Source organism: Equus quagga, chromosome 15 (assembly GCF_021613505.1).
Source record: "Equus quagga isolate Etosha38 chromosome 15, UCLA_HA_Equagga_1.0, whole genome shotgun sequence".
Classification (NCBI taxonomy): Eukaryota; Metazoa; Chordata; class Mammalia; order Perissodactyla; family Equidae; genus Equus; species Equus quagga.
The window spans coordinates 55,569,808-55,586,589 of record NC_060281.1 but is presented as its reverse complement, the minus strand read 5'-3'; the positions used below and the strand labels follow the sequence as shown (position 1 = coordinate 55,586,589).

Sequence of the window (16,782 nt, the reverse complement as noted above, 5' to 3'; positions counted from 1 at the left end):
ACAAATGTTTTCACTCACTTCTCTGTTCAGTGTGCAGGCTGAGTCAGCCCTAGTCAACCAACTCTAGAGCTGAACACTTAACGGGTTGGGTAACTGATCCTGGGCGTGTCTGCTTGCTCACTCACTCACCCATTCATCATATATTTACTGAGCATTTGCTATGTGCCCGGGGCTGTTACTATTGCTGCTCTGAATCTCTCAGCACCGCAGTATACAAGGACTTCAGAAGTGACATGAGAACTAAATGAGATAACACAATAGATATAATGCTTAAAAATAACTTAAATATTAATAATAAAAACCACTTAGAGCAGTTCTTCACACATAGTGAGACATCAAGAAATGTTAGTGACTGCTATTCTATTTATTGTACTATCCTTACTGCAGGTGCTTTCCTTACTCCTTGCCTCTAATGAAAATGTTTTACTTGTTTTAAAAGCCCACTTCAAGGTTTACTGGCTTCATAAAGTCCTCCCAGATTAATCCTTTCCCTATAAGGATTTTCTCACTTTCGAAATCCTTTCATCAGGAACGTGTGCATCCTACTACATCATCTTGAGTTTGCTGAAACGGAGGTTCCCCCAGATGCTGTACAATATGCCTTCCTCTCCCGCCCCAACCTGGCCCCAGCGAGGGCACAGTTCCGTGACAGGGCAGGGGCAGTGACTCTCTTTTAGAAAAATGTTAGGCCTCTCCCTGTGAGAATATGGTAAAGAGGAGGTTTCTGCTTGTAAAAAGTCATGTTTTTATCAGTAACCATTCATTTTAGTTATATCAAAGATAATATTTTAGTACTAAAAATTAGGTTCCCAATCATTGTTTGTTTTAACATAAAAGATGAAAACAAAACAGGAGCTGATTAGATCTGCCTTCTTTCTGCGGCATATTAATATTACATCATCTTTCCTGAGTAGTGGTTCTTTCATTTCCTGCTTGGGTTTTTTTTCTTTTTTCCTTCTGGCTCTGAACATAACTTAAAAAAAATCCATTTTCTGGTCTTTGGGTGCTTCATCATTTTCAGATCATTCTGTGATCATTTCAGATCTTAATCTAAAAGAAGAGTTACAGGACTATGACATTTATTTCATCATTTGTTATATCCTTTAAAAATTTAACTAGAACACATCTGACAAAGGCACACTTTTGTTCCTTATCAGGATTGTCTTTCTGCTTTGACAGAATAACCATTTTTAGAAATTTCACTCCCTTTGAAGTAATTTACTTTTTAATTCTTTAGCCACACAATAACAAAGGTCTGCTTTCTGAATCTAATGAAATCTGCTTTTCTAAAATCTAAGAAAATCACTTGACTACACCAATCATTCCCTTCCTTCATGAGGAGAGCCTCCAAGAGGAGAAGACCCACCATCCCTGCTTCCTCTCACGTTCACATCACATGACACCTAATTCAACAGGAATTACAGCTGTCTCAGTGTTTTAGGAGACTACGTTGACTTTAAACAGCCAAAAATTTATCAAATTATTTTCTCTCAACCAAAAGATTGTTTGAGGAGATTAGCAGCATACAGTAACTGTGCCACATACAACAGTTAACAATGTCTTGACTGTCCTCACATAAAAGGGAAGCAAATCCATTTGGTCACGGTACATATATATAAATCTCAAACACATACATAAGAAAATAATCTTGGTTTGGAATTAGAAGCAAATGTTGGCTAATCATCATTCACTCATTTCGAGGAATAAATAATTACTTAGTGGCTACGATGTGCCAGGCACTGTTCTAGATGCCAAGGATACTGCAGAGAACAATCAGAGTCCCTGAGCTCATGGAACTCATATTTTAGTTGGGAAAAGAAACAACATAGAGATACTTAGCATGTCTAGGTGGTGATGGACACTATGGAGAAAAACAAGGTCAGGTAAGAGAGGCCGGAGAATGCCAGAATGAGAGAGGACGAATGTTACAGAGTGGCCAAGGCAGGTCTCACTGTTGACATTTGAGCAGAGACCTATAGGAAATGAGAATGCACAGAAATCTGAGAAAAGAGTATTCCAGCGGGAGCAGCAAGTGCAAAGGCCCTGAGGCAGGAATGTACTTGGCACACAGGAGGAAGAATAAGGAGGCCAGTGTAGCTAGAACAAAGTGAAAGAAAAGGAAAATGGTAGGAAATAAAAATCAGAGTGGGAGCCATCATGTAGAAACTTTCAGGCCACTTGAGGATTTTGACTTTTTACTCTAAGCAAGATGAGGAGATTCTGATATAGTAATGACAAGCACCAAGTTACACTTTAAAAGGATCATTCAGGTTCCAACATGGAGAACACAGTACAGGAAGGAAAGAGAGAAGTTTAAAGATACATTATGGGGCTACTAGAACAATCCAGGTGAGAGATGATAGTGGCTTAGAAGTGAAGTGGTAAGGGTGATCAGATTCTGGTTATATTCTTAAAGTTGAGCCCAAAGGATTTGCTAATAAAATACATGTGAGAGAAGGAAGAGAGAATGAGAAAGGGAAGGGAAGGATGGGGAGAGGAGGGAAGAGTAAAAGAAGGAAGGAGGGAGGTAGAGGAGATGGAGAGAGAGCATTCCAGAGAAAGACAGATGCTGGGGGAGAGAGAGACAGGAGTTCAGGCTTTTCAGCCTGAGCGGTTAGGTAAATGCTGACGCCATTACTGAACAGGGAGAGAATGAGATAAAAGCAGAACTGAAGAAAGAACCCAAGCTTGGTTCTGGTCATGTTACACTGAGATGCTTATTAGACATCTAAGTGGACTAGGCTGTTGGATGTAAAAATCTGGAATTCCAGGGAGAGGTCCAAGGTGAAAACATAAACGCGGAATAAGGACTGGCATACAGATGATGTTTAAAGCTGTGCTTCTGTATGAAATCACTGAGCAAGTGAGTATAGACAGAAAAGATATCCCAGAGTCAAGCCTTAGGGCACCCCAATGTTAAAAGCCAAGGAGAGAAGTGGAAACTAACAAAGGAGACTGAGAAGGAGGAGCCGAAGTCGTGGGAGAAAATCCAGGAGAAAGTGATGGCCCAAAAGGAAAGGCCAACTTTCCTTATTACCTTTTTAAAGATGCACAGAAACAACATCCTGAAGTTGAAAGAACTTGAGCTTTGGAGTCAGAAGAACTGCGTTTGCACGATAGTTCCTCCAATTATTACTGGAGAACCATGGATGCCAAACCACTATGAATTTCAGTTTCCTCAACTATAAACTGGAGAGGAGAATAAGCAATTATTTTGTAGTTATGACAGTCAATGAAGAAAACACAGATAAAAATTCTAACTACTGAAGTGCTATAAAAAATTAGTATTTTAAATCATAATGAGTTCTTAAAGATTTCTAGGTAAAGAGACAGAATGAAGCAAAAATCAGACAAACTTAGTTCCCTAAATGTCTCACAAAATAAATAAGTTTTAAAAAAGGTAAAAAAATTCAATCATTTACTGAACAAGTAAGAACTGTAATTGTAAACTATAAACTGTGAAAAGTGGTGACTAAGAATACGAGCATAAGAACTGAGACTCCTTACTTCACCGTAACTACTCCACCCCCAACAGTCAGAAAAAGAAAATGAGTTGACAAAATTCTTAGAACTCTAACCTGCTTTAATTTGTAGAGAAACAGATTTGGGGAGAAAGGAACAAAGTATGTGAAAGACATGTAAGACAGCAAAGCTCCATAATAAAATTCTCCATAGGTACTTTTAATACAAAATAACTGTATGAACTAAAAGACGTCAAACAAACAGCATGAAATGAAAAATGAGATCGCAGAGCTAAGGAAACAAACTGAGAACTCTAACATCATTACAGATCTAATAAATAAATCAGAAACAAAGGAATCGAATAGTCTAAAACTAAATTAACAATTGGCAGTATTATACCTGCAGGATAGAAAGCAAATACTCTGCAAACCCTGACAAAGTTAAAACTCCCAAGTGAGAGGGTGGGGAAGAGACACAGAGGGAAGGTATAGGAGTCCTAACCGCTCATCTCACAGGGCACTGATTAACGCAGAAACAATAACAATGGGGCTCTAACTGCAGGATGTTTTTTATAATTATTTTTCTTTGAATGATGTTTTAGTAACAACTATCTTTTATAGTAAAAAACACTTATTTTAAGTATTTACTTAAGTTTTTGTTCTGTTAAATTCAAATAAAATTTAAAATTAATACCTCAACTTAAAATTGTATGATCTTATCCTTATCACATGTTCTTTCTCTCCCTCAGACCTTTCCGTCTACTCATTCAGCTATCATCCCTCCATTCATCCTTCTGTTTGGATATACACAAAGGTCTCTGAAATGATGTTCACCAAAGTTAAAAAGCAATGGCTTTCTTTAGGTCGTTATTAAAGTGATTTATTCCTTTCTTTTTCTTTCTTATTTTCTTCATTTCCTTTTTCTTCTTACTTAAACATACGTCCTTTGTTTAAATAATAAAAATAAATAAAGTCATTGCTCTTAAAAGAGCATAAACACTCGTTTGCATGATTTTGCACAACCCCCTGTTCAGTTAGTAGTAGAAATAAACAAGCCAGCACTATGACTTAAAATGTCAAGTTTTTAAACTGACATTCCCCGGGAACCACAGCTGGGCCCAGGTGAGTTCTTAAAACTACATGAGCTTTACAAAAGCAGACAATTATCTCCATTATAGCTGTGACGTTCATGATAATAGCTACAAAAAAATACTGATGTTGGAGCCTACTGAGGAAGTCTTTCTTGCTCGAGCAGGAAAACCCCTCCGAAAGTCATTGCTGCGTTTCTAAAGCTAACAATGAGACTCCAAGTAGTCCACAGACGTTAAAACCTTAGTTAACTTCAAGTTTTATGTGTTTTAATCCTTGCTTTCAGGAAAATACATTTCCGGGCAGGATTTCACATTACTAGCAATACTTCTCTATTTCATTGTGAAGTGTCTACTTTTCAGAGGCTAGTCCTCACGTCAGAAATAACTTCAGCCCAAGAACGAAACAAGTCAAAACAACCATTCATAGATTTTTACCAAGCTTTGCCCAATTTATTTTTATATACCCAAAGTGTAGAAAAGGAAAGTTACAGGCACATCTCAAATGTATACATATTCTTATTAATAATAACCTGAGTTTTACTTTTAGCATAATATCTAGAATGTTTGTCAAGGTTAAGGAAGTGACAGTATGAACAAACGGGGCACGTGTGTAGTAAAATGCAAAGGTCTCAAGTCAATTTTAGGCTTTTTGCCATCCCCCTTTAAAGAAAGCGAATGTGATCCTGGGGGATATGCGTGCCAGCCTCCTTTCAGCATCAGCCCACAAAAGACTAAGTGGGACGGACCCACAAAGACGGGCTCACCAAAACGTGTCCCCTGCTCCCCTTCACAGGCCATATGTTACTGGCGAGTTTTATTTTTTTTCCCCAGAAAGCTGTTTTTTCATTTTGCACTTCAGTAATCTATCATTATTTATCAGCATCATCCTTGAACAAGCTGAAAGTGTCAATACAGATCCAAGGAGAAGCCATGAGTTTCTGACATATTTCTGATTTTAAAATTAGGTACTAATAAAACTTTTATGTTATGTTATGATTTGATGTGTTTCATAAACATTCTTTTTGATCAACTTTCTCTTCACATTACAATATTCTGCTTAATGAAAAAAGTGGTAAGATACAAACATTTATGACAGGATTTTTTTTTGAAAAAAGTTAACTCTAGTATCCTGTTTGAAAAAGAAGGTCATCAAACTTTTTTTATGGATAAGTTTTTAAAGGTCAAAACTGCTTTGATTTTCTCACATTCTAAAAGGACCACCTCCGTGCACCCCAGAAGCACACGTCTCGCTTTGGAGATTAATGCTCTTAACACCAACGGCAACACTCATTCATCACTAGAAAACCACTTTCTCTGTGACAGGGCTTCCCTCTTACATGCTCTGTTTAGACTTCTCTCTCTCCACATCCCAAAATACTCAAGGAAACACATTTTGGCACAGCATTCATTGGAAATAAAGCAGTATTAAAAAGTCAATGGCTTACATCTCTGGAGAACTTGGTCTAAGTTGTCCTGCATCGTTTCTCTACATTTGGGAATTGTATGTTCATTTGTTTCACGGATCATATTCTTCAAATTTTCAAGAACTCGCATTTCTCGAAGTCCACGTTTTTCCTATTAAAAGAAAATAAGTGACTAGTACATAGCGTGTCTTAAATCTTGGTAATTACTTTCTGGGATTTCCACCCAGATTTGGTTATGCTATTACACATTACTGAAATTTACAGAGCCTTCTTCTAATTATTTGGCAATAAATGAGGTCACAACCTCGAGGCATTTTTTTTATTATGAAATGTTTTAAAAGTTGCAGTGAGTAATATTTTTATAGCAATGTTTAAAAATGGCATGAGATACAGTAAAAGAACAAGAAAGAGGCCTAGATTGCTACATATTTCCTTCAGTGAGGGCAGAGAAAGAAATTAGATACCTTTGATTTGATTTTAATTTCATTATTTTCATTCTTATCATATAGCTTCTATTATTATACTATTTTTTATCTGATTCCATTTTTCTCAAATAAAAATGTGAGCTCAAGTATCCATTAGATACTTCCCTGTGCAGCCAAGAGTCAACATTGAAGGTCTGAGGCTACTATCCTTAGGAAGGCTGCTTGTAAGGCTGGCCTTCGCCTGTGGGCTGAGAACCTGACCAGTAAACACTTCCTTACACGGGTACAGTCATGCATCACTTAAGGACAGGGACATGTCCTGAGAAATGCGTCATTAGGCGATTTTGTTGTGCAAGCATCAGAGTGTATGTATATGAACCCAGATGGTATTGCCTACTCCACCTCCAGGCTATATTGTACTAATCTATGGGACCACTATCATATATGCGGTCCATCGTCAACAAAAACATTATGTGGTGCGTGACTGTATAAAACTTTCTGTAAATGATAAGACACCTCTTTCCATCTGGGAGTCTGGAATTTTGATACATGCTAGGCAGAGACTGCCTACTTGACCAGTCCCCAATAAAAAACTTGGACTCCTAGGCTCAGGCGAACTTCCCTAGTAGATGACATTTCACACGCGTTGTCACAACTCACTGCTGGGGAATGCACTGCATCCTGTGTGACTCCATCGGAAGAAGATGCTTGGAAGCTTCTACCTGGTTTCACCCAGGTTTCTCCCCATGCACTTGTCCCCTTGATGATTTTGCTGTGTATTCTTTCACCATAATAAAACTTAGTCACCAGCACAACCGTATGCTGAGTCCTTGAGTTTTTCTAGTGAAGCACTGAAGCTGGAGGTGGTCTTAACACCTCACCCCGCCCCTCTGAGGCTGAGCTAGACTTAGGGACTTGCTTCCAAAGAAAAGAGGACGGAAAGGGAAAAATATTAACCTCACAGTAGACACAATGAAGGTTGACATCATCAGTGATGTCATGGTGATAGCACCCCCTGATGTAATGTGACAAGAAGAGCACTTTACCTCTGTGGTACTCTTCCCAAAAACTCATAACCCCAATCTAATCTTAAGAAAAACATCAGACAAACCCAGATTGGGGGACATTCTACAGGCTACTAGCCAGAACTCAAGACTGTCAAGATCATGAAAAACAAGGAAAGACTGAGAAACTGTCACAGACCAAAGAGAGACATAACAACTAACTGCAATGTGGTACCCTGGATTAGATCCCAGAACAGAAAGAGGACTGTAATGGAAAAACTGGTGAAATCCAAATAAAGTCAGGTGTTTTATTAATAGTAATGTACCAATGTCAGCTTCTTAGTTTTTACCAATGTAGTATGGTAATATAAGACATTAATAATGGGAGAAATTGGGTGAGGGGTATATGAGAACTCTCCACACTATCTTAGCAACTTCACTGTAAATCTAAAATTAATACAAAACAAAAAGTTTATTAAAAAAAGAAGGGTGGTAAACTTGATTCCAAGAAAATAATATTAATTATGTTACTGGGGTCTTTGTTCTGTTTTGAGCCATCCTAATGGAAGAGCTGTGGCCAGATTTTTATTCTTTCTAATTTTTCCATAATAAAAGATTTAAAACTCATAGAAAAAGTTGACAGAGAATAAAATAATGAATCCTCATGAACTCATCACGAAGCTTCAACAATGCTCAACTCATGGCTGATTTTGTTCCCTCTGGAACAATATGCCCCTGCCCACAATCCTAGACTCTCTTGAAGCAAATCCCAGGGAGTATATCATTTCCACTGTAAGTATTTCAACATCTATCTTTAAAAGACAGACTCCTCTTAAAGAAAAGATACAATAAGACCACCTCTCTTCTCCCTCCTGTCTCTCATGTACACACTCAACAACAGTTCTTTAATATCATTAAATATCAAGGTAGGATTTGCATTCCCTCAAATGTTATAAATGGTTTTTATTTCCCAGTTTATTTAAAATAAAATCTAAATAAGATTCATACATTGCAATTGGTTAATATGTTTCTTAAATCTTTTCTAATCTATAGATTTCGCCTCCATCACTTTTTTTCCTTTGCTTAACATATTCCTTTGTCTCTTCTCTTTCCTGTAAATTAGCAGTTAGAACTAGAGGCTTGATCAGATTCAAGGTTTGTTGTTTTGTGTCTGTAAGAATATTTCAGAGGTGGGCTGCATACTTTCAATAGGCTGTTGGTAGCATTCCGTCTTCATTTATTAGCAGGAATCCCTACTTCTATAAAGAGAAATTTGCCCTCATCAACTATTTGGTTACTCTGAGGAATGCTCATACATGAAAGTCAAAACAAAATGATTATTTCTCCTTATTCACCAGTTTTAAAAATAATGATGTGGTTCCCTAGTATTCTCTAAAGGTTTTTGTTTGTTTGTTTTTATATATTCCTATGACTCATAGATTTAAAAATATTTGAAGCTTTTCAATCTGTTACAGTATTTCTCCTTATTGGTGCTTAAAGTGTCCTATCTTTGTCTAGTAGGAGCCCATTCAGGTCGACTCTGGAACACATTAGACAAAGCCCTAGTGTTCCTTAATAGTTTCTTTGCTTTCTGACATGGCCTGATGCTCCAGGCTAATCTTGTACATTTCCTGACCCAGACTTGGAATCAGCAGGTCTCTAAATACCACTGGTATTCAGAAATGGCATTTAGAGACTGGGTACTAAGGGTGCTCACTGCTCCTGGGTCAGTTATTAGTTCTAGACCTTTCAGTGGACGAGGAGAGGAAATAGGTATTTTTTTTAAAAGAAAAGATACATTTTAAGTTCATACTCATAGTCAAACAAATTCAGGATGATAGGGTTTTTAATTACCCTCTCTGTCTTATCTGTTTCTTTCCATTTCTCAAAACACCAAATAATGACTCACTTGCTTTATCACTAATTCAGTCAAGTAACAATACTAATACTACCATCAGCAAAATGATTATTGAAAACACTTGAGGGTTTTTTTTTAAACTCTTTGTTCTAAAGGGATATTTCACTAGGAATGTACAAATTACTGCTTTAAAATTACTTAGAACAATTTCTCGGGGCCGGCCCGGTGGCATAGTGGTTAAGTTAGCAGGCTCCACTTTGGCAGCCTGGGGTTTGCTGGTTCAGATCATGAGCGAGGACTTACACACAGCTCATCAAGCTATGCTGAGGCAGCGTGCCGCATGAGAAGAACTAGAAGGACGTACAAGTAGGACATACAACTAGGTACTGGGGCTTCGCGGAGAAAAAAAAAGAGGAAGATTGGCAAGAGATGTTACCTCAGGCCCAATCTTCCTCACCAAAGAAAGAAAGAAAGAAAGAAAGAAAACAATTTCTCTCTGCATTGGCAATGCCACCATCTGGAAACATAGGTTTGCTTTTCTACATTTTGCTTGATTTTTAGAGATTGCTTCTTAAAATTTAATTTTCTTTTAAATTATCTAAAATATTTACACAGCTCCAAAACTACATCTCTAAAAAAATATATATTCAAAAAAGTCTAGCTCCTATCCCTATCTTTTGTACCCTATTCCTTCTATCACTCTCTTTAGGTAATTATTTTAAGATTTTTATCCTGCCATTGTTTTCAGTATAAGGATATACATCCACATTTACTTGCGTATGTATACACACATGCATACGTGTAAGTGTGTAGATACATATTTTTTCAATTCCTTCCTTCTTAAACAGAAACATGATATAGACTTTTCTTATTTCACTTTCTAAGTCAAAACCATAAGCGCACACACTCTATGTATGCAATCTTTCTCTCTACGGTCATGTGGTCTATCTGTTCTCTTTTTGGTGTATCTCTCAGCATTTAGAAAAGTGGGTGTTTTTGCTCTCATGGTTATGTTTATACTAACAATTTATATAATACCCTTGGTCTCCACTTTTTGGCTATTGTCTACTGGTCCCCTACAATAAGCAATATTAATATTAGGCGGTCATCTCTTCTTTCTTTAGCTTTTTCCCCTCCCTCAGGATCCAATGTGAATTGACTCCTAGTTAATATTTATAAGGCAACAAGTGAGGATATTCTACGTTTCATATAACCTCTTCGCTCCTTCCATTTTCTGATAGACTGTATCTACATTGTCAGAACACAGAGCCACAGCATGTTATACTGTCTCCCTTATAACCACCATTTGGTCTTGGTTCTATAAGTAAATGCATATTTAGTGGTTACTAACTGTTGTCAGGTAGAAGTCTTGCCAATCACTTTGGTTGTCTGAAACTCATTCTGTTGATAATATAATAATGCCTTAGGAAAGGCTCAGGTGAGCAATATTCCCAGAGTCCTTGCATGACCCTAACAGTGGATTCTGAGCGGAAGAGTCTCGCTGTGGTCAGTCAATTCAGAAGAAAATGACAAGGGGGGCAGTTCCCCTTTTTGTACTTGTTCAGGCTTGAGGGTAAGCAGAGTTCTGGGGCCTGGAGGAAAGAGATAAGCCTGACTAAAGTTTGGTCAAGACAAAGAAGAGGGTAAGAAATGGGAAAATGTGAACACTTGATCACTGAATATTCTTTGCAACTGTGCTGCCTCTCCTTTTGTATTTTTGCTTCTACATAAACATTATAGCTAGTTTACTAAGTTCCATGAAAAATATCTTGGAACTTTGATTGTGATTGCATTGACTGTGTAGATTAATTTGGAGGTAATGGCTTCCTTAAAATATTAAGATTTCCCCACTACACCAGTATAACTCTCTCTTTATGTAGGTTATGTTTTGCAGTTAAACTTTATATTTTCTTCCTTGTGGGCTTCATGCATTTTCTGTAGGATTGTCCCTAGGTATTTCTGAAGTATTATTTCTTTCATTTTAAACAGGTTTTGCTATTGTATTTTACAATTGGTTTTTCCCTTGATGGAATAAACCATTGTATTTTGTATTTTGATCTTGCTGTATACATCTTGTTGAACTCAGTATGTGTCAGTGAACTCTCTGCAGTTTTCCTGGTAGATGATTATGCTATCTGCAGATAACGACTGTGTTGAGTTTTCTCTCAAGTACTGCACCTGTTTTATTTTCTTTGCTCATTGCACTGGTTGAACTTGGAGGTGAGTAAAGAATTGTCAGTCAATTCAGGTATCAGTTTTCAAAGTATTTTGAAATGCATATTTAACATGCAGACCATGAGGTTGCTCCACAGTAAGTCTTGCTTCCTAACCAAAGGTAAAGGCCTGACAGTTCCTGAATTGGAATCTGCAGTTTAACAAAAGACATCAGATGCTGTATTTGCACAATGAGTTTCAAGAAGCATTTGGGCAGAGCACTCGCTAAGAATTAGAATTGGAATATATTATGCCTTATACTTTTGCTTTTCAGCAACTGTATGCTTGTCTTTACCTGGATAGGGTACATTATTTATTTTAAAACCTTGATTTATTTTTGATAACAAGTAAAATATGGATAATATTTGTTGTAAATTATAATACCCCAAACTTCTCATCCCCCTTAAAAGAAGTATCCTCAAACAACCACAAAATTATAATTTGTTCTGCTAAACATAGAATCTTCAGTTATCAAAGTTAAATAAGAATATATCCTTGTCAAAGCTCAAATGTTAACAAATATATACTTTTAGAATTGTATAGGATTGTACTAAAAACCCCCAACAACTTGATCTCTCTTTATATTTTACATGGAGAATTTAACATGTCAATGTGGACAGCCATAGTTTAGTCTTTGTGGGTTTGGGGCAGCATTCCTTAAAACTGAAATAAGTTTTCGTTTTGTCATTTCTTATCGATGGCTTGTTTGAATGATTTGTGATTTTCCCTCTTACAATGCTGCATTGAACATCCTGGGGCCAGACAGCTTCCTCCCTGAGCTCGCTGCTTCAGAGGCTTTTAGGATCAGTGCCCACCCAAGCCTCAGAGAATACATTGTGTGGTCTGATGGGAAACAAGACCTTGGCTAAGATTCAGCACCCTGTGGCTGATTCCCGGAAGTTGGGAATCTGAAAACCCAGAAACTGGAAGTTCGTGACTACAGGAGACTGGGAACAAAAAAATCCTTTTTTCTGGTAGGGAAAGATTCGTCCTGAGCTAACATCTGTTGCTGGTGTTCCTCTTGTTTTTCCTCCCCAAGCCCCAGTACATGGGTGCATGTCTTAGTTGTAAGTTGTTCTAGTTCTTCTATGTGAGCCACTGCCACAGCATGGCTACTGACAGCAGGTGGTGTGGTTCTGCAACCAGGAATTGAAGCCGGGTGGCCAAAGTAGTCACAGTGTCAAACTTTAAGTACCAGGCATCAGGGCTGGCTCAAGAAATTCTTGCTTCCTGGAGAGATAAAGAGCTTCCCAGACAAGCAAAAATTAAAGGAGTTTATCACCAAGAAACCAGTTCTAGAAGAAGTGCTGAAGGGACTTCTTTAAGTGGGAAAGCAATGACCACAGAGATAAAAAAAACCCAGGCAATAAAATCACTTGTAATGGTAAAAATATAGTAAAGGTAGCAGATCAACTACCTGTGAAGATAATATGAAGGTTAAAAGACAAATGTACTAAAATCACCTATTTCAATGCTAAGAGGGTAATGGATAGACACACACTAAACAAGAGACTATATACGATTTGAAAACCATAAAATGTGGGAGGAGGGAAGTGAAAAAGTAGAGATTTTAGAAAGAGATCAAGCTAAAGAGTCTATCAACTCGATGTAGACTGTTATATACATAGGATATTAAATAGGATCCTCATGGTAATCACAAATCAGAAACCTATAATAAGCAAGCAAGAAAGTGAGACAAAAGAAATCAAACCTACTACTAAGAAAGCCTTCAAACCACAAGGGAAGAGAGCAAGAGAAAAAGACAGAACAGAGAAGAACTACTAAAACACCCAGGAAAAAAAAAGTAATAAAATGGCAATAAATACATATTTATCAATACCTACTTTGAATGTCAATGGACTAAATGCTCCAATCAAATGCCACAGGGTGGCCAATTGGATAAAAAAACAAGACCCATGTATATGCTGCATACAAGAGACACACTTCAGACCTAAAGACACTCACAAAATGAAAGTGAAAGGATGGAAAAAGATATCCCATGCAAATGGCAAAGAAAAGAATGTGGGGGTAGCAATACTTATATCAGATAAAATAGACTTTAAAACAAAAACTGTAACAAGAGACAAAGACGAGCACTACATAATGATAAAGGGAACAATCCAACAGGAAAATATAACATTTGTAAATATCTATGCACCCAACATAGAAGCACCTAAATATATAAAGCAATTAACAGACATAAAAGGAGAAATAGTAACACAATAATAGTAGGGGACTTTAACACTCCACTTACACCAATGGATAGATCATCCAAACAGAAGATCAACAAGGAAATACTGGCCTTAAAGGACACATTAGACCAGATGGACTTAGTAGATACGTACAGAACATTCTATCCAAAAACCACAGAATACAGATTCTTTTCAAATGCACATGGAACATTCTCCAGGATTGATCACATATTAGGCCACAAAACAAGGCTCAATAAACTTAAGAAGATTGAAATAATACTATGCATCTTTTCTGACCACAAAGGAATGAAACTAGAAATCAACTACAGGAAGAAAACCAGAAAAGCCACAAAAATGTGGAGATAAACAAAATGCTACTGAACAACGATTGGGTCAATGAAGAAATCAAAGGAGAAATCAAAAAATTCCTGGAGACAAATGAAAATGAAAATATGACATGCCAAAATCTGTGGGATATAGCAAAAGCGGTTCTAAGAGGGAAGTTCACAGCAATTCAGACCTACCTCAACAAAGAAGAAAAATCCCAAATAGACAACCTAAAAGCGCATCTAAAGGTACTGGAAAAAGAACAACAAACAAAGCTCAAAATCAGCAGAAGGAAGGAAATAAGAAAAATCAGAGCAGAAATAAACGATACAGAGACTAAAAAAAAAAAAATAGCAAAAATTAATGAAACCAAGAGCTGGTTCTTTGAAAAGATAAAGAAAATTGACAAACCCTTAGCTAGACTCGCCAAGAAAAAAACAGAGAAGGCTCAAATAAATAAAATCAGAAATGAAAGAGGAGAGATTACAACAGACACCTCAGAAATACAAAAGATAGTAAGAGAATACTATGAAAAGCTATATGCCAACAAATTGGATAATCTAGAAGAAATGGATAAATTTTTAGAAACATACAACCTTCCAAAACTGGACCAAGAAGAAGTAGAGAATTTAAATAGACCCGTCACCAGTAAGGAGATTGAAACAGCAATCAAAAACCTCCCAAAAAATAAAAGTCCAGGACCAGATGGTTTCCCTGGTGAATTCTACCAAACATTCAAAGACGACTTAACACTTCTCCTTCTCAAACTCTTCCCAAAAACTGAAGAGGAGGGGAGGCTTCCTCATTCTAGGAAGCCAACATTATCCTAATACCAAAACCAGACAAGGACAACACAAAAAAAGAAAATTACAGGCTAATATCACTGATGAACATCGATGCAAAAATCCTCAATAAAATACCAGCAAATCGAATACAACAATACATTAAAAAGTCATACATCATGATCAAGTGAGTTTCATTCCAGGCATGCAGGGATGGTTCAACATCTGCAAATCTATCAACATGATACACCACATTTACAAAATGAAGAATAAAAATCACATGATCATCTTAATAGATGCAGAGAAAGCATTTGACAAGATACAGCATCTATTTATGATAAAAAACTCTAAATAAAATGGGTATAGAAGGAAAATAAGTCAACATAATAAAGGCCATATATGACAAACCCACAGCAAACATCATTCTCAACGGAGAAAAACTGAAAGCTATCCCTTTAAGAACAGGAACCAGACAAGGATGCCCACTGTCACCACTCTTTATTTAACATAGTATTGGAAATCCTAGCTAGAGCAATCAGGCAAGAAAAATAAAAGGGATCCACATTGGAAAAGAAGAAGTGAAACTGTCACTCTTTGCAGATGACATGATTTTATATCTAGAAAACCTTGAAGAATCCACTAAAAAACTTTTAGAAACAATAAAGGAACATAGTCAAGTTGTGGGATACAAAATCAACGTAGAAAAATCAGTTGTGTTTCTACACACTAATAACAAAATCACAGAAAGAGAAATTAAGAATACAATCCCATACAATTGCAACAAAAATAATAAAATACCTAGGAATAAACAACCAAAGAGGTGAAAGATCTGTACACCGAAAACTATAAAACATTGTTGAAAGAAATTGAAGAAGAGACAAAGAAATGGAAAGATATTCTGTGCTCTTGGACTGGAAGAATTAACATTGTTAAAATGTCCATACTTCCTAAAGCAATCTATAGATTCAATGCAATCCCTATCAAAGTTCCAACAACATTTTTCACAGAAATAGAACAAAGAATCTAAAATGTATATGGAACAAAAAAAGACCCCGAATAGCCAAAGGATTCCTGAGAAAAAAGAACAAAGCTGGAGGTATCACACTCCCTGATTTCAAAATATACTACAAAGCCATAGTAACCAAAACAGCATGGTACTGGCACAAAAACACACACACACATCAATGGAACAGAATCAAGAGCCCAGAAATAAACCCACACATTTATGGACAGCTAATATTCGACAAGGGAGCCAAGAGCATATGATGGAGAAAGGAGAGTCTCTTCAATAAATGGTGTTGGGAAAACTGGACAGCCACATGCAAAAGAATGAAAGTAGACCATTCTCTTACACCATGCACAAAAATCAACTCAAAATGGATTAAAGACTTGAATGTAAGACCTGAAACCATGAAACTTCTAGAAGAAAACATAGGCAGTACACTCTTTGACATCAGTCTTAGCAGCATATTTTCAAGTACCATGTCTGACTGGGCAAGGGAAACAAAAGAAAAAATGAACAAACAGGACTACATGAAACTAAAAAGCTTCTGCACAGCAAAGGAAACCATCAACAAAACAAAAAGACAACCTAACAAGTGGGAGAAGATATTTGCAAACCATATATCAGACAAGGGGTTAATGTCCAAATTATATAAAGAACTCATACAGCTCAACAACAAAAAAACCAACAACCCAATTAAAACATGGGCAAAAGATCTGCACAGAGATTTCTCCAAAGAAGATATACGGATGGCCAACAGGCATATGAAAAGATGCTCAACATCATTAGCTATCAGGGAAACGCAAATCAAAACTACAATGAGGTATCACCTCACTCTGGTCAGAATGGCTATAATTAACAAAACAGGAAACAACAAATGTTGGAGAGGATGTGGAGAGATGGGAACCCTTGTACACTGCTGGTGGGAGTGCAAACTGGTGCAGCCACTATGGAAAGCAGTATGGAGTATCCTCAGAAAATTAAGAATAGATCTACCATAT

At 36.9% G+C, this 16,782-nt stretch overlaps 1 protein-coding gene across 1 annotated transcript in view; it reads right to left on the bottom strand.

Annotated features, from left to right (window-relative positions):
- Positions 1 to 16,782, bottom strand: part of BLOC1S5 (biogenesis of lysosomal organelles complex 1 subunit 5) — a 47,599-nt gene that overhangs the window by 13,418 nt on the left and 17,399 nt on the right. Inside the window, exon 3 of the mRNA XM_046641154.1 lies at positions 5,998 to 6,127. Coding sequence (XP_046497110.1) covers positions 5,998 to 6,127 — 130 coding nt within the window. The remainder of the gene's footprint in view (positions 1 to 5,997; positions 6,128 to 16,782) is intronic.